This window comes from Acinonyx jubatus, chromosome B1 (genome assembly GCF_027475565.1).
Source record: "Acinonyx jubatus isolate Ajub_Pintada_27869175 chromosome B1, VMU_Ajub_asm_v1.0, whole genome shotgun sequence".
Classification (NCBI taxonomy): domain Eukaryota; kingdom Metazoa; phylum Chordata; class Mammalia; order Carnivora; family Felidae; genus Acinonyx; species Acinonyx jubatus.
The window spans coordinates 114,314,413-114,333,321 of record NC_069382.1 but is presented as its reverse complement, the minus strand read 5'-3'; the positions used below and the strand labels follow the sequence as shown (position 1 = coordinate 114,333,321).

Below are 18,909 nucleotides of genomic sequence, written 5' to 3'. Positions count from 1 at the left end.
TCAGTGGGCAATCTTATAACTACTTTTCAGCACGAAACCCGCATCTCCAAATCCTCAGGAAGTGGAGTTTTTAAGATTATTCAACTACCACTTTCCGTGAAAAGGTTATTTAAGAACACCATGTACTTTGAGTAACTTCAAGTGGTCTTGGAATGCAGATTCCAGACTAAAATCAGTGTTGAAGAAGTTTGACTTTTCAAACAGGTAGTTTTTGAGTATGTGGAGTCTTGAAAGTTAAGTTTCCCAGAAATGACTTTGTTTTTTCATTCTCTTCTGATCTTTATATAATACTTTTAAGATTTACTGATTCCCTAAGATCCCTTCATAGAGTTAATCTGGAAAGGCCTTAACCTTTATGGATTGGAAATGTTAGTGCTTCACAAGCTGGGACGTCAGGCCACGTAAAGGGAAGCACTCTCGTCGCTGCACAATCAGCTGCTTCAGAGTGCATGTACACGTCCACACTGGTACCAAGGAGGCACTTCTGGCCCCAGAAACAACACTGTGTTTCTGCTTGAGAACTTGTGGATAAGCTTTGAAAAATACAGGTGTTTTCCTCCCTCATTCCCTGTTACAGCAAATGTAATAGCATTTTTGAAGGGTGCATTTTATCTGTAGAATTCAGGTTATATGCATTTTGAGTCCTTTGAATCAACTGAATGCTTTTAAAGCGATAATCCAGTGATGTTGAGGGAGTCCATGCAGCATCCCTTGGTGAGTAATGGAAGATATCTATCACAGGGGCTGGGCCTTCATCATGCTGAAGATGAAAGGGAGGGAGAGGAAGGTTCTGACAGCCTAATCCTCGTTACTCCCCCTTCCTTCCTCACCACCACACATAGATATTGTCACCCCTTTCCCACCAGTTTGATGCAGGTTAAAATGTTTTCCCCATCAGTCTTCTAAAAATATTTTGTCAGAGAAAATGCACTTATTTTTTTTCATATATCCCTCCTCAAGAGCAATGAATATTATCAGCTTTTTGTGTACCTTTCAGAAAGATTTTACATACTTATGGACAAATTCCTATATCTTCTCTACCCCATCTCTTTTGTCCAAATGAAAGGCATACTGTATACATTGTTCTGCACCTTGCTTCTTTCCCTTAACAATATATCTTGGAAAGCTTTCTTTATTATCAGTATATGAAGAGCCTGGTCACTTTTTTTTTAAATGGATTTGTAATACTCTATTACATGGCTGTATCATAATTTATTAATCAGTTTCTTCTTGATGGACATTTGTGTTGATTCTAATCTTTTACTAATACAATTCTAAAATAAGTAACCTTGAATATACAGTGAAGAAATATTGTTTTGGATGTGTCCTAGTATTTTCTACATATGCATTTGTAGTTTTGACTAATTGATCAAAGGTTTCTTACATGGTAGTTAGTAGGTGATGGAAAAGACTGGATTGCACTGCTGACTTAAGGCTCTGGAAATTCTGTATCCAGAACCTGATATGTTGCTTGATTCTAGGATACTCTGATCCCTGCTCTTTCCCTCCAAAACCCCTCTGATAAGTCAGTGAAGGACGCTTTGTCCCCCCTTTTCATCTGTTTCTTCTTCACCAGAGGCAACTGTCTGATATTGTGAGGATGGAGTGAGGTTTGTCTGTTTGCCAGGATTTCCACCAGGATTTAAAAGTGACTTTAAAACCATAGAGGTGTAACTTTTCTATTATTCTAACCTTTATCTTAATTGTAAACTTAAATCATTTTATTTTAAAAATTAAATGCACGCCTAAGTCAAATATTAAAAGACTTGAAGACAGGGAGAGGGTAGTGAAAGTAAGCCTTTCTAACTTCCTTATTTTTCTGACACCTAGTTCCAACCCCCAGAAACTGTTTCTTAGTGATATTTGCAGAGATTTCTAAGCAATTGCAAAATCATCTTTGTTCATAAATTGATAACACAAAATAGGATTATTCTCTATCTTCTTTTCTCATATATTGCATTTTGGAGATCAGTCCTTATCAGTTCATGTAAGCATGTCTCATTCTTTTTTTTTTTTTAATTTTTTTTTTAACGTTTATTTATTTTTGAGACAGAGACAGTGCATGAATGGGGGAGGGGCAGAGAGAGAGGGAGACACAGAATTTGAAACAGGCTCCAGGCTCTGAGTGGTCCGCACAGAGCCCGACGCGGGGCTCGAACTCATGGACCGCCAGATCGTGACCTGAGCCGAAGTCGGACGCTTAACCGACCAAGCCACCCAGGCGCCCCCATGACTCATTCTTTTAAATGGTTGTACAGTTTACCATTATATGGCTGTACCTAATTAACTTAAAAATCCCTATCTGTGCACATTTAGGTGATTTTCAGTATTTTGGTTTTATGAAATGTGTTGCAGTCAGTATCTTTACATATGCATCATCACTGTTACATACATTTAGATGTGGGAGAATTACAGGGACATCCTACTCTTATGTAAGTACAGTAATTGAAGAACTCTCATTTTACTTTTATAAATTATCTGATAAAAATATGTAACTTAAAGGAGATTCAAATTTGCATAATATTACACAGTGGAAACCTTCCTTTTAGCCGCTTCTTATTTTTGATTCCTTAGAAGAGAGTTTAAAAATAATAGAATTGGTTTCTTTGTTTCTATTTGTTTATGTTCTACCTTGTTTGGGGAAGGATATGAAGATGGCTTCCAGGAATGCATGCAATAGAAAAACAATTAACAAGGGCTAGGGGAAGGAAAAAAAGGATACAGTAAAAGATAAGTTGTTGGGAGGAGAGTTATTATTAAAATATAGATATGTAAGACTTGGGTCCTAAATATGTCTTCTAATTTGGCTCTTAGCTTCCGGTAGCCAAAGGAAAAAGAAAAGTGTTATTTTCATACAATTCATGATGTTTGTTACAGGATAATTAGATGAGTTATTTGGGGGAAATTATGGCTTTTCCCACATGTAAACTTTCATGTGGTCCCTCACAGAGCAGTAGTGAATGGTGGAGTGGAAGGGGCCACAGCAACATTTCTGTCCTGAAGGGAGAGGGGGAGGCAGAGGGAGAGAGAGGGAGAGGGAGGGAGAGGAAGAGGAGGGAGAGCCTGGCGCAGGGCTTGATCTCAGGAACCTGGAGATCACGACAGCTGAACTGCTGAAATCAAGAGGTGGAGTCAGACTCTCAACTGACTGATCCACCCGGGTGCACCTGGTGGTGGTTTTACAAAGCTATTTCCTAGAAGATCCTCTGATCTAAGATGAGGACTTTACTCTAATTTTTTTTTAATGTTTTCATTTATTTTTGAAGGAGAGAGAGGGGGAGACACAGAATCCGAAGCAGGCTCCAGGCTTTGAGCTGTCAGCACAGAGCCAATGCGGGGCTCAAACCCACAAACTGTGAGATCATGACCTGAGCCAAAGTCAGACGCTCAACCGACGGAGCCACTCAGACGCCCCGAGAACTTTAAAAGTGCAGTTCATGGGAAGTTTAAGAAGCATTATCTACATATTTAGTTTCTGATAGCTCAGTCCAGCCCAGAATAGCGTGATTTGTGAACTCTTTAGGACTTTTAGGACAATTCCAGGTTAAAAAAGACAGTTTGAAGTTAGGATCTCTCTCAGTGTGCTGAAGTTTGCTGTATTATCAAAGTCTATTCCATACTGCTTGCTTGTTTGCTGGCTTGCTCTCTCTCTCTCTCCCCTTCCCTCCCTCCCTCCCTCCTTCCTTCCTTCCTTCCTTCCTTCCTTCCTTCCTTCCTTCCTTCCTTCCTTCCTATTTTAAAGATCAGTCAACAGTTTATAGAGTTGGTATCCAGAGGCATTGTAAATGGAGTGCAGATAGATGTCTTCTATTAACCAGTATAGAGGGATTCTGCAAATAAGTCAGTGGAAGAATTTTTTTTTATCAATTTTGTATGAGTTACTTTTGTATTCATTGGATATCAGCACAAAAGCTCATCAACATTTAGCTATGGCTTAATTCATTTCTAAGCAATTATGGGTTGGGATAAAAGATGAGGCACAAACATTGCCTCCAGGCATCATTTATCCTACATGAGCTGTTAAATGAAATAGGGCCAGTGAACCCAGGAACATCAAACTCCTTGACCAGTGCTCATTTCCCCAAAGCTCCTGATTGTTGCAGATGTTCAAAGTAGCCAAAATGACCGTTAGTTTTTTTTTTTTAATTTTTTTTTTAACGTTTATTTATTTTTGAGACAGAGAGAGACAGAGCATGAACGGGGGAGGGGCAGAGAGAGAGGGAGACACAGAATCGGAAGCAGGCTCCAGGCTCTGAGCCATCAGCCCAGAGCCCGACGCAGGGCTCGAACTCACGGACCGTGAGATTGTGACCTGAGCTGAAGTCGGACGTTTAACCGACTGAGCCACCCAGGTGCCCCAAAATGACCCTTAGTTTTTATCCCAGTTTCCCTGGATCTCATGAAGGGCTGCTATAAGTAAGTCACTTAGACCTGAATAGACTCAAAGTGGAATCTGTGGTAAGTACTCTTCATGTTCCTAACCAGACTCAAACTTGACTCCTTTTCACTGGGGTGTGAGGAAGAACTGATTCTCCTGCAGTCCTCAAGCCCCAGGGGGCAATGGAGCCTAGAACCCTAGTGCACACAGGTCCTCAGAGAATCTCTCTCTCTCAAAGGAAGATAGCTCAGTGTGTGGCTTAAGAGGGCACCAATCAGTCAGTACCCCATCTCCTCAGGAGAAGCAGAGAAAGGAGCTTTGAATGCCTTTCCTCAGAGGTCAATACCAACCAAGACTCTAACCTGAGAATGGTTACCTGTGTCAGTCAACCTAGAAGGGAGCTAAGAAGTTTACATTGCTCGGGCCAAGACCTTCTCTTTTTTTTAATGGGAACAAGTAAATGATCGGTTCTCAAAAATCATACAATGCAGCCAAAATAATGTGGCTTGAAAACATTTCAAAGTGATATCAGTCACTACAACCATAGAAAAATATCAGTAGCATAGGCCTAATGTGATTGACGGTGCATCCTTGGGGATCTGTCAGGGCAAATTAGTTGCAAAATGTATACCTAGTTACTAAAAATTGATTTGTTACTAACTATAGAGTTCAGTTAAATAATACCAAATTAAAGAAATTTTCCATTTTAACACTCCATAGCTTTTAACTTTTCTGATTTCATCACTTAATTAATATTAGTGCATAATTAGATAATTATGGTCATAATAGAGTTTCTAATAAAATTACTAATAAAGCCAGCATAAAGGAATGCATTAACATTGAAGCCCAGATAGGATAAAGTTTTATTATGTGTGGTAAAAGAGTGACAGATATTTATGTGTTCTTTCAATTTTCTTTCATAGATTTGTTAAGAATTTTAGTATAACTTAGTCTGATGAAACAATTTATTTATCAATAGGCCAGGCAGTTTCTTAGCTTTAGAATATAGTAGTTGACTTTGGGGAAAAAAATTTTTTTTCTAGTTATATTTTATTAGAAACCCTCATTTTCTGCCGTACATTGATTGAAAGCTGGAGAGATCTCCTTGGTAGGTACTAGGTGTCAGGAGAGAGTCAATTTGCCACTAGTTACTTGCATGTGGATAATCTAGAGTCAGTTAAATTTTATTTTTTTTTAAAAGTTCGTTTGTTTTTAGAGAGAACACATGCTCCTGTGGCGAGTGCATGCAGGAGACAGACAGAGAGAGAGGGAGAGAGAGAATCTGAAGGAGGCTCTGCACTGTCAGGGTCAAGCCCAATGAACCCATGAGATCATTACCTGAGCCGAAGTCAAGAGTTGGATGCCCAACTGACTGAGCCCCCCAGGTGCACCTAGAGTCAATTAAATTTTCAAACTGAACATTTCATTTGGTCAGTACCTTTTTAACCTTTCTGTAGATTAATGATATAAATTCTCCAGAACTGATGTGTTTTCCTAAAGTAGCATCATCAGATCACAAGATTAGGGTTGCCTTTTGTACATATTATTGATTTCTGGTGAAATTTTAGGAAATATGTCATGGTTTAAATTTGCACTGATGTACACAAAGGAAGAAACAATTGGAAATTTCTGGATTTATGCTTACTTTGCCAAAAACAATGTTTCTTTCCCAAAAATCTTTAGCCTTATTTTCTAGAGTTCTTTTCTTAGAGTTCTCAAATTCAGTTTCTAAGAGAGATCCCTAAATGGTCAAAGGTATGTGTTGTGACATTTATGGAAATTACCTCCGTAGACTGACATCCAAATATAAGCTTCCTGCCACCCAAAATATTTTTCTAAAGCCTTTGGTACTTCCTGTTTTATTTCAGTGTTAAAATTTGTAGGTACTTAGTCAAATGTTTGCATGCCCACAAATAGCAAATAGGTAAAAACAAATTGTAGTTCTTACCTTATTGTGTTTTGTTTTTTTTTTTTAACATGCATGGGTGCTTAGAGTTGATTTTATATACACTTACTATGGTAATAGCTTCTAATGGATAAATCGTCCCATGTTCAATATGGTTACATAAAGATTTCATGGTGTTTCACATAGATAATGGCGGTTTAAGGTCCTTTGTCCCTTGGATTGAGTTTTAAAATCATCGATGAATTAAAAGATTCATTGTATCTTAGTGTCTGTGTACAGTCAAGAACTAAGACATTCCCATGTATAGTTTCTTTTCCTAAGGCAGAAAAAATTTTTTTTGAAACAATTGGGAGAGTTGGGGGAAAACTATAAAGAAATGATTTGTAGCTTTGTTAAATGTTCTGTTCTCTAATCTTCTGTTGGATTCTGATGAATTCTGTAGCTCTAAGACTTACAAAGTAGTGGGCTGAAAGTTGGGATCATCCAAATTACTCAAAATACACTGTTCATGGGATCTGTTGTCCTGGATATTGATGCTTTAAATGTCCAGTGTTGGATTGTTGTCTATGAATAGAGTTTGCCAGGCTAATATATAAATTTTTTTGACAATGAGAAATGTAGTGTGAAATTTAAGGTTACGTTGTAGAGAAGTTTTTAGATTTACTACTTTTTCTAGCTGCAGATTAGGGTTGAGAGGTAGAAGTGCAGTGTCAGGGAGGACCTTTTCCTTTCATGCATGTACCTGGCACTTGTCACCTGTAAAATGTGCATATGTCATGCTGTGCTCTTTGCTTAAGAGGCTGTGCGACTCCTGTCTGGAGCATGTGGTAATTTTATCAGTCTTAGTTTGGGACATTTCATCATTTGCTTTTCTAAGGTTATGCTTGACCTAGCATTTGTGCATTTTGTAATTAATTTACAGTGAAGTAAACCATACACTAGAAAATAGGCATACATTTGGATAATAGGTGGGCTCAGTTCTTTAGGGTTTCTCATCCCTCATTTTTTTTTTAATATTCAAAACCTAGGATTGACTTCATATCTGTAAACCTGCGTTTTGCAGGCCAGAAAAACTAATCTCCAAATAGTTTAGTTTCTCTGGATTATGTTGGTCACAATTTCATAAAATCATCGTGTGCTTATTATTTTTAACCATGCCTCATATCACCGAGAGCCCTCAACAAAGTTCATCACAGCAACGCTCAGGTGAAATGAAACAGTGGTTCTTGGGCAGGTCACAGGAAAGTTCTAGACTTGTAAACTATGAGTGGCTTGGCTTTGCTGTCAGGTTGCATGTATTTGATACCGTGGCTGTTTTACAATGGCTGTGGAGAAACAGATTAGCAGGAGAAGATGGGGCAGATATTTCCATACTATGTGCTGCTAATGAATCCTATTTTAGTGCTTCTCACAGTGGTCTTTATATCACAAAAAATACACGTAGGGCATTTATTTTTGGCGGCTTTCACAAAAATTGTGGCGACAGTTGCTTGTGAAAATTTCCTTATGCATCAGTAGAGGCTAGACCCCAGAAACTTCTTGGAAATAGTCTACTCCGGGTTTAACATTGCTTTGACTTAAAATGCAGTTTTGTATAGTTTTCAAAATGCAAATTTTAAAACATGGGCTAAAATCTCATGCTAGAAGTCTTATTTAATGGATATACATATCGATACCATACATTTTACTAATCTATGTGTGTCAAGGCTGACTTACGTAAAGTAGGAGAAATGTGACCCAACTTAAGATATTAGAAGAGAAAAGTAAACTATACAGAACTGTTTGGCTGCTTTGTACTAATATAACGAGTTAGAAAGTAATGATGTTTGCTATTCTTTATTGTTTACCTTTATTTAAAATCATTTTATTTTCCTCGATAAATTTGATTATTTACAATTGGCAATTAAAGAGTATTAAAGAAACGGTATCCTTTTATATTTTTTCCTTATAATACATAACCATAGGCATAAACAATTGTCCTTAATATGTGATCCAGAATGTAATATGCAATTTATGCTTTGATTTATTTTCAGCCTTTTGTTAAAATTGTACCTGATATATTCATTATTCTATTTTAAGAAATGTGTCAACATCAAGATATGGTGAGTTCTTTTAAAGTTAACATCAACAACAATAAGATACAAAAAACTAATTTATTATGAACCTGACCAATATGAACAATATCTCTAACAAGCAGATATGTATATATAGACACACATATATGTATATGTGTGTCTGTATGTATATATATATGTGTGTGTGTATATATATTGAGATATATGTGTGTGTATATATATATATGAAAAAATATGTGCCTTTAAAAATACAGAACAATAATTCTGGATCAATAGTTAAATTATTGTGTCAAATTGGGCTTAGAATATTTTTCATCTGGTATTACCCTAAAAAAGGCTTCATTCACTGAATTTTAATTTATGAAAATAAGTACATAAATCAAAAGTTAAAGCCAATATTTTACGCCTTAAAGAGGGAAGGTATTAATCCACAAAGAAGTAAAAAATCCTCTCTTCCCTTACCTCTAGGACCTCTAGGCTGGTCAGATCCTAACCATTATTAGTATTGTTTCAAGTTTCTTCCATTTACTTTCATTAAACCGGGTTATTTATGTATCTTCAAGTGAAATGGCTGAGCTTTCACGGTAATTCTTGTTGCTATTGACAACCAAAGCAGCCATGCAAGAAGAAAATGCTGTGGAAGGAAAGAAAAAACAAACCTTAATATTTCCTCCCCAAAGTTGGAGAGAGAAGGGAACACAAAATATGTAAGAAACAGGTAAGTAAAGATCTATCCATTTAAAAACTACCAGCCTTGGTTACTAATTGATTCACAGTTCTAATTTTTTTCAGATATTTTGTCCAACACTCATTTAAATAAAAGGATACTGTCTCTTGGGACCAAAAATTAATATTCTGAAAATGAAAAATTGGATTGGAAAGGTACAGTGCCGTGAGCGGTCTGAAATCTTCTAATTTAGAATTTGGACTATGAAAGAATAGCACAACTTCACTTGGTTAATATTTTTGTTACAAAATGTTTTTTAATGACAAAATGGTGACTAAAATATTACTATTTTAAACATGTCCTAGATTTTTTTTTTTTGTTTCAGAAAAGCACTGAGAGTTGAATATGTGTAAGTCTCCGGGAATGTAACAAGTTGCTAAATACCCAAGTCCAGCCTCCTTACAGAGAAAAGATCTGGAATTTCTTTTTTTGGACATTTGTTTTGCAGCTTTCTACGTCTTAAGGCAGAGAATAGCCAGGATAAGGTGCCAGCTCAAAGGTTAGATGAACATATTTCTTGAAATAATTTTGGCTAATCTATGTCTTGAAAGGCATAACCTCTAAATAATAACTTGACAAAGCTATCAATAAAACTTAACCTTAGTTGTGTTTTTGAGTTGCCTTTTTTGGGGAAAACTATATTTTTTAGAGATGTACTTACTCTTCATAATTATGTAAGTTAATTTTATTTCAGTTATTACATTAAACTTTTCCCTTTCAGTTTATAATTCCTTTCTCCTGTCTTATGAATCTAATAAATTGACCTCCATTCTAACTTAAAGGACAGTTTATATTTTTAATACTTAAAGAAGCAAATTTTAAAAAAGTGCACCAAATGAAATTACTAACACCAGCCTATCATTAACCTGAGGGAATTGTATCTCATATCATTAATTCTCCGTGGAAGAATTCAGGTAAGAAATATTTTTATTGTGTAAAATATAAAAGATATTATAATAGGACTTAGCAGTGTTCATGTTGTTTTGGTACAAAAAAGGTTCCTCATTTAAAATATTTTTGGAAGTGAATAATGTCACTTAACAAATCACCCTTATGACACTTTAGTGGAAGATTCTGGTGAAATAGGTGAAATTCTCTTTAGTGGAATTGGGGCCAAGAAGGCAATGTACTTTAAACTGATAGATAAAAGACACTAGCACATGTCATAGAAAATGCTTTTAAGAGAGGATTTTAATAAAAACATTTTGGGGAAAATTTGATAGTGCTAGAAGTAAAAGTTAAAGGGTTTCTTTGTTCAGGGGGATTTAAAAATAATCGCAGTGTATGTATTTTATAGTTAGTAAGAGTTAATAGGTTTAACTAGCAGAACTACGGCTGAAGTTAAGGAAGCAATGCCAGAGAAAGTGCTGTTGAGCCTTGAACAATAGAGGTTTGAATGCACCGGTACACTTATGCATGGATTTGTTAAAAATACAGTACAGTACGATAAATGTATTCTCCTTACTTTCTTAATAACATTTTATTTTCCCTAGCTTGCTTTATTGTAAGAATACAGTATGTAATATATATAGCATAAAATAGGTGTTAATCAACTGTTTATGTTATCGGTAATGCTTCCAGTCAAAAATAGGCTATCAGTAGTTAAGTTCTTGGGGAGTCCAAAGTTATACACAGAATTTTGAGTGCAAGGTGGTTGGCACCCCTAACCCCTGTGTTGTTTAAGAGTGAACTGTAGAATGTGTCACCAACAGACCTAGGTTCAGGACCTATTCCTGTGACTTACCAATTATAAGATAATAGACATTTTATTTAACTTTTCTGAGCCACAATTTCCTAATCACTAGATCTACTTTGCAAATTGTCACTGGCTATGGGTGCCTCATGCAGAACAATTCTTGATAAATGTTTGCTGTTATTAGTGTGTGGTCAATATGTAGAACATATAGAGTGTAATGATATATAACTATATATGGAATACTTTGAACACCTTAGTGTTTGACTAGGGTCCTTCCTAATATCCACATATTAGCATGTTTTTAAATACATTTGTTTTTATGCCCATTTTTTGAAAGCAATCAACTGGAAGTGGATTTCTCATATTATTCATTTCTAAAAATAAAATTTTCATTGAATAGCTGTCTGTGTTTCTGAACCATTCTTTTTCCACGTCTCTAATAATATCCATTTGCAAACCTCAGAGGGGAGTATGGATTTGGTTAGCTAACCAAAGGAAAAGAAACCAGAAGAAACTAGAATTCAATTGTAGAATTACATTTAGAGTTGCTATGACTTATTTGACAAACATTTGAGAACTTAGTGGAAGCAAGGACCTAAGTTAGGTGCTGGGAGAGATTGAAGGATTAGTAAAACATACACTCTCTTTTGTGAGGAGCTAATTTGGTAAGATGATTGTCTCTTATTCCTGCTAGGATTCTAAAGTAGGAAAGAGTTTGGAACAAAGAGTTGAGACTGTTCAGAGGAAGAGACACTTCTTGCTGGAGAGGATCCAGGAAGATTTTATGGACTGGGTGGTGTTTAGTTGATTTATTCATTGTACAGAAATATGCTGAGTGCTATTACCTGCTTGATGTCTCTGCACTGCAGATATCATTGCAATGGGATGAAGCTCTAGGCATCCATGTTGTTCATTGTCAGTGTTGAAGGTGCACATATTAGGACAATACTGGGTGAGAGGTGTGTTTTGCTATAGGGTACAGCAAAAGCTGTATTAGCTGTGCTAATAGGTCAGATTTTGCATACAGGTGAACTTGGTTTCCCTTTCAGAGTATTTTAACATTTCTTGAAATAGTTGCCGGTGTTTCACAGGAAAAATGGTTGTCAGCATCAGATTTTGTTGCAAAATCGGGAGTCCTGTATTGCTGCAGGGAATCGGTGGGCTGGGGTTGGTTGCTCAGTGGCTGTCCTGTTTGGCAAAAGCATGTACTCCATTTTGCCACGTGGCTTATCCTTCAGGGCAAATGCCTGGGACCTATAGGCATTTGAGGTTCTGGGGCTAATTTCTGAATGTTTTCCTGATTGGTAGTTTAGAGAACAGACGTTTGAGGCTCAGGATTAGAGGCGATTACAGTAAACCTGGTGAGCAGTTAGGTTTTATCTTAAGTAGTGGTGGTGAGAACACAGAGAAGGATAGGGATTGAAAGATACTTTTACAAAAGGAGGGAGAGGCATGTAGCATTAGGACAGTGGTGGGGAGCTCGGGCTTTGCAGACACCCACTGCTGGTGTGGCTGCTACCGCCACTGTGAACTGTGTTTTTGAGAAACGTACTTCACCTTTCTTAACAACAGCTTCTTTTTTGGTAAAGTGTAGGTGAGAGCCCTACCTCATAGGTTTTTATGAGGATCAAATGAAAAAATGCTTACAAAGCACTTGGCTCAGTAACTGCAGCATATGTTAATTCGCATTCAGTAAAATGGTGGCTGATGATGATGGTTGTGAGGAATGTAGAAGATGGAATCAAGGATGATGCCCATTTCTGGTGTGTTATTCCGTGACCTAGAGAACATTGAAGAAAGTGCAGGTGATGACTTCCATGTTCAATGTGCTATGTTCGGAGGGCTTGGTGAGACTTTGCAGTGGAGGGTGTGGTATGTGGTCTAGAGCTCAGGGGCGAGATCTGAGCGGGACCCAAGCTGTGATCTGGTGATCTCTGCACCAGAGTCTTACACAAAGCTTCCCTCCCCTCCGTCAGCTTCTTCAGTCAGCATTGATAATCATCGCTACTGTGTCCATAGAGGATCAACTTAAACGGTGTATGGGAGAGGGAAGATAGTACATTGCATGTTGGTTGAAATGTTATCTACTAGTTTTAAGTTTTTGAAAACCATTTTGACCAGGGAAAAAAATTACCCTGTACAAACGTTACATCCTTTTTCCCCCTTTCGGTTGGCTTTTTCTCTTTTACATCACGGTGACTCCTAATTCTAGGCAAACATTCAACTCAAAGTGAATCATTGTTAGGAATAAATGGCCACGCTTATTTTGGAAGTTTGTATTCTTTCTTAATTCTTGTTTTCTTTGCAAACGTTCTGAAAATCAGCCCTGCCTCAAGTTCTAGCTTAGATGCTACCTTCTCTTCTCTGCCTTCCTTACCTTAGCAGTGGGAATTCTCCTTTCCTTTCTGTGGATTTAGCTGTAACATATGCCTGGAGCTTGTCTCACACTGCCCTGCCCAGTGGTTATTTGTAGATCTGTGTGATTCGTTCTGCCAGACCGTTAGTTCCATGAAGCTACTGTCAGTGTCTCACGTATTTTTATATCCAGTGCGGTAACTTCCACTGTGTCTTGTGCAGTTCAGCTCAGCTTGGCACACTTGTGAAGGTGTAAGGACCAGGACCTCTGTGAACAAGGGACAAAAAAGATACACAAGACATAATCTCAAGAACTAGATTGTGGTTTTCAGGAAGGACAATTTACTGGAAAAAATTAACATATTGAATTTGCCTGTCTTATGACCTTGTTACATATCATAGATCTTAACTCTTTATGAAGGTTCCAAAAAGAAATTGAAAACACATAAAATATAGTCTGATTGTGGCATCTGCTGTTTACAATCCATTGATGGTTTGCAATTATGGATGGACTCCTGATTCTTTGCGTGTAAGGCCCTCCAGGCTGACAACTGCCTTAATTTTAAAGGATTATTTTCTGCTGTATAGGCACTGTGAGAGTGGACTGCTATTGTATTTCCAGACTGTCTGCTGCTTCTTGTATCTCTGGATTCTCTTACGCTGCTGGCTCTGCATGAAAGGCACTTCACCCATCCATGTGGTGAATTCCTACTCGTCCTTTAAGATTCAGTTCACATTTCCTCTTGTAAGCTTTTCCTGACAGTTTTTGCTACCCCTCCCTCTTTACAGAGAAATCTTTTTTTTCTGTATTCTCTTAACACCTTGTACACCTGTCATATCCGTCTTTGTTGGGAGACTGTATGCTGTTTCAGAGAAGGTACTGTGTATTTAAAGAGCTCCAAGTCTAATGGAACTAGATAAGGAAAATAGCTAATGATGATACATAAATAACTTATGATAGAGGTATGTGCAGAGGCTTATGAAAGCAAGGGCTCCAAACTCAGAATGAGGGTCTAAAGCAAAGTGGAGATGGTAATGTTTAATCTGAGTAGTAGTGACGCCTGAGTAGATATTAGTCCAGCAGACAATGGAAAGAAGCACATTGCATAGAAAAGAATGGAAGTCTCAGTGTGTTGTTTTCTGGGAACTGCAATTAGTTGGTACTTTTGTGGATGTGATTGCAGATGAGGCTAGTGGGGTAGGCAGGGGTCAAATCAGAAATGTGGTGTTGGAGCTTGAACTACTACAATGAGCTGGGTAAACATGACGAGGAGTCGGTGAGTGAGTGAGTGTAAGGAGGAGAATATCATGGTGAAATCATGGGTTAGTGAGGTCCCTCTATTGGTAGATCAGGCCTGGATTGAAGTCCATGGTACTGGAGGCAGGAAGGCCACTATGCCACCACTTATTTACCCAGTCCTTCACTGATGGTCATTTAGGTTGTTTCTAAATTTCTGTTTAGGATTTTTCATCAGATAAATTTGGAACAGTAAATAAACTAATGTTTTCTTTAAAAACACAAATGCGCCTCCCATCAAGTCTATGCACGGTCACAAAAGTGATTCCATTTTTTAAAAATAGTTCTTTGTACATTTATTCATCTGTTTTGAGAGAGCGAACGCAAGAGAGAGCATGAGAAAGGGAGGGGCAGTGAGGGAGGGAGAGAGAGAGAATTCCAAGCAGCTTCTACACCAGCGGGATGGAGCCTGACATGGGACTCAAACCCATGAACCAAACCGTGAAACCATGACCTGAATTGAAACCTAGACTTGGATGCTTAACTATGTCCGTAACTCTTTTAAACACAAGAATTCTGATTGTTGAAAGAAGTGATAATGGTTACATTAAAATTTTCTGGCCTTTTGCAGTGATCGCTCAGTAAACCTCAAAATTACAGCATCATCTCCTCAGCTAAGACAAATATAAGTATTTTCAATGAAAACAAATACTTTAATGTTTCCTTATATCCTAAAGAATTATTACGTTATGAAATCAGTTATCTTATAGATTTATTTTACTCCTTCCCAAAACCTTTTCTGACTCTCTTAAATCTGTATAATTGATCATTTCCTCTTCTGTATCCTTTAAAAATGCATCTGTTATTAAGACATCTTTGCTTACTTCTGTCTTTCCTTACTGGACTTAGCCTCCTGAGGATGAGGACTTGGCATCTCATTGATCTGTATTCCCTCAGTTCTTAATACAATGTCTCAGACACTGGAGCCTTTCCTCTTTGCCATCCTTAACCTCATTATAGCTACCATTATATTAAGCTCTTACTGTGAGATGGGTACTGTCCTAAGCACTTTAGTTGGATTTTTCTCAGTTGGCTGTTCCAGGAACTCTATGGATAAGTTCTACATGCACCATGTGGCTTTCCTATTCAATAAAAAATGGGAATTCTGGCAACTTAGTTAGATTCAACCTATGATCTGCATTTTATAGCAGAGAGAAGGTGGGTAATCTGCATAGGTCATAGTGATAGAGTTGGGACCCCAGGGGTCTAACTCTAACACCTGTACTCTTAAACCCTCCTCAGGAGTGCACTGGTAAGTGAACAGTGGTTCACAAGTGAAGTAATACTATTTGTCAAGGTGTGCATATTATTCTATTGGTGTTTATAAATTTTTCCCATTTTTGTGTTTGAAAATTTTCAACTCCACAGAAGTTTTGACAGTATAAGAACACCCATATATTCTTCTTCTACAATTATTAACATATTGTACATTTTTTTGCTCTCTATTTAACTAAACCATTTGAAAGTACCTTGGAGACATAATGGCACTTCATGCCTAAATATTTCAGCATGCATCTCCTGAAAACATTTTGCCTACAAATCACAGTATCATTATCATATTTAAGAAATTTAACATAGATACAGTACTATCCTGTAATAAGCAGTCTAGATTTCTCCAATTATCTCAAAAATGATTTTTTATGGATTTTTTTTCTTTTGCATTCAGAGCCAATCAAGGATCACATAGTATATCTAGTGGCATTCCCTTTTGGTCTCCTTTAATTTAGAATAGTTCTGTCACTTTGTCTTTTTTTTTTTTTTTTTTTTTTGCTTTTTGACAATGACGTTTTTTTGAGTGTATACCAGCTGATTGATAGAATGTTCCACAATTGATTTAAACTAAACCTTTTATGCAAGAATATTACATAGGTGGTCATTTATTACGATACTCCCATTGCACACGATGTAGTTCTATTTTTGGTGATGCTAAGTTTGATCACTTGATTAAGGTCCTCAGATTTGCCACTGAAACATATCTTCTTTTTATAATTAGTAACCTATTGGATGATACATTGAAACTGTTTTGACTGTTCTGTTTCCTAACAAACTTCTAGCCCATGAAAGCTTTAATATCTATGGATAGTTATTTCCAAATGAGTTATTTCAGTGGTTGTTGCAAAATTTTTTGAATTCTGTCATTCCTTCTGCGGGTTAGCTGTCATTCTTTTTTTTTTTTAATTTTTTTAATGTTTATTATTTTTGAGAGAGAGAGACAGAGAGCAAGCAAGAGAGGGACAGAGAGAGGAGACACAGAATCTGAAACAGGCTCCAGGCTCTGAGCCATCAGCACAGAGCCCAATGCAGGGCTTGACCCCACGAACCGTGAGATCATGACCTGAGCCAAAGTCGGACACTTAACCTACTGAGCCATCCAGGCGCCCCTAGCTGGCATTCTTCTATAAAGAACTCTGTCTCCTTTTTTAGAATCCTTTGGACATATGGGTTCTCTCATTATTTGTTACCAGTTACGATTCCTATTTTTCTTTGTGCTCAAATCATTACAAATTTGGCCAGTGGGAACACCCCCAAGCGATCTCCTCTGTCCTTTTCACTTGTTTCCACCATTCTTTGAATACATCCGTGCTTTTTGTCTCAGCAAAATATTCCAGCTTCCCTGACCCAGCCCTGATTCCTTTATTGTGGAATGGTATTTAGAAACAAAGATCTGGGAGGCTGGGTGTGCTGATTGTTACTGTTAACCTAAGAAAAGAGAAAAAGTAAAACCTATTTCACACTTCCAAATAAGTAGTAACAATTTCTTATGTGTTCGTAAAGTATCATTTGGTATTAATCTAAATTTCACTCTTATATCACATTAGAGAACAGGAAAATTAGAATTCTAAGTAAACTCAAAATGATAACCTTTAGAAGATTTTTTAAGTGGTCAGCAATAGTGCTTAATTATGTTAAATAGAAACTGGTTTGAGATACAAAGGTGCAGATGCAGGCACTTTCTCTGGTCTACTTCAGGAATTAAAAGTTAAATAGAGGAAATAGGTAATGGGTAAATATGTGTGAGTTGGATATTCCCAAAGGCCAAAATAAAATAAGATTGTCAGATAGCTCTTGGAAGATGACATTGCATAGACCAGAAACATTTGTATATTTTAACTTCATGCCCTAAATGATAAATTGATTGGCTGACTTAATGTTTGACTATAGTTCCTGATTAAGTTCTTAGTAAAAATGTTAGATAAAATGCAAGAGCAAAAGAAAATCGTAGAGGTAGCACTCCTTCAGAAGAGATAGCAGTTATATACTTCATTAGTGATTCAGAATCTGGGATCTGTTACAGAACAAGCAATGGAGTGGGATTATGGCAAAATATTCTGGTTACTTTAATTTTCTTAAATTATAGATCGCGTTCTTAACTGTAACTTTTCTTTCCTGAAAATGTAACTAAAATACCTTTACATCTTTAATCACTTTGACACCCTTACCCCTCTCATCCTTTCCTGCATGGTGTTTTTCCTCTCCTCTTCTAAAGCCCCTCAAAATGTTAGGTTTTCTGGCTTTTTTCTTAATATAAGAACTAGTGGATTGACCATGAAACTGGGGTAAGAGTTCTTTTCTGGTATTGGGCAAGTCATTGAACATTCCATGCCTCCACTTCTGTGCTGGTAACATGAGGATAAAGTCTGTCTCTTTCCTGCCACATATGGATACTGTGAGGATGAATTTAACCAGTCATATAAAATGAGTTCTGTATTCCTGAGAACATTTAATATGTAGTATTTTATAGTGATAACAATCAGGGACATTTTTATTTCAGTTTTTACTACACCAGGAATTGGGATTTGGAAATTGGATAGTGGACACTAGGATACAGGATATTAGGAAGCCCGCAGAGTTGTTTTTCTCTAGAGATCTTAAAATCTGGAGGATTCTTTCTTCTGGATTTTGTTGTACCTGCCCTAGCGAGTAGCACAAGGTCCTTTCCAGTGGAGTCCTGTGAAATTCTGCCTCCATTTCTTCAGGTCTCATGAATAAGTACAGCACCGAGCTGTTTCCCGCTTCTTTCAGCAATTCTCTCTCTTCCAAGGCCACTTGCTTTTTGTAAAAGATACTCCTCATCATATGTTCCTGTTCTCAGAACAATGAGTTTTTCCATAGCTGGGTTCTCTGAAGCTTTAGGTGTAATGAGAGCTCTCTGCGATCTCCCTGTTTTGTAGCCAGTCATTCTCTTGCCTACCCTTACATACCTCTGTGTCACCTTTGTTTCTAAATTACATATCCTGGAGGACAAGGTTCTTTGTTCTGCTTTGAATAGTGCTGTATCTGACCAGCAACACGATGTAGATGGCAAAAATTACAAATGATTCTTAGGACCCTGAAGACAATCTTACTTACATTAGAAAATCCTTCTCAAGTTACCAACAACACCTGAGGTTGAGTTGGTTGTTCCTCTTGTCTCTCCATCCCCACCGCTTGCTTGGGCATCTCAACAGGTCCTCAGTTTTTCACATGTTGATACT

General features: G+C 37.3%; 2 protein-coding genes across 7 annotated transcripts in view; one reads left to right on the top strand and one right to left on the bottom strand.

Annotated features, from left to right (window-relative positions):
• The window catches only part of TBCK (TBC1 domain containing kinase), a 404,858-nt gene that overhangs the window by 49,322 nt on the left and 336,627 nt on the right, over window positions 1–18,909 (bottom strand). The gene's annotated exons all lie outside the window — the stretch shown is intronic.
• Window positions 1–18,909, top strand: part of NPNT (nephronectin) — an 82,304-nt gene that overhangs the window by 8,305 nt on the left and 55,090 nt on the right. For 3 of the 6 annotated variants that reach the window (XM_027061916.2, XM_027061907.2, XM_027061898.2), the window contains exon 3: window positions 9,535–9,585. The exons of 2 other annotated variants lie outside the window; for them this stretch is intronic. In XM_027061916.2, coding sequence (XP_026917717.1) covers window positions 9,535–9,585 — 51 coding nt within the window. Of the gene's footprint in view, window positions 1–9,416; window positions 9,436–9,534; window positions 9,586–18,909 lie in introns of those variants that run through there. One more of the 6 variants, XM_053217083.1, reaches the window with a different exon arrangement.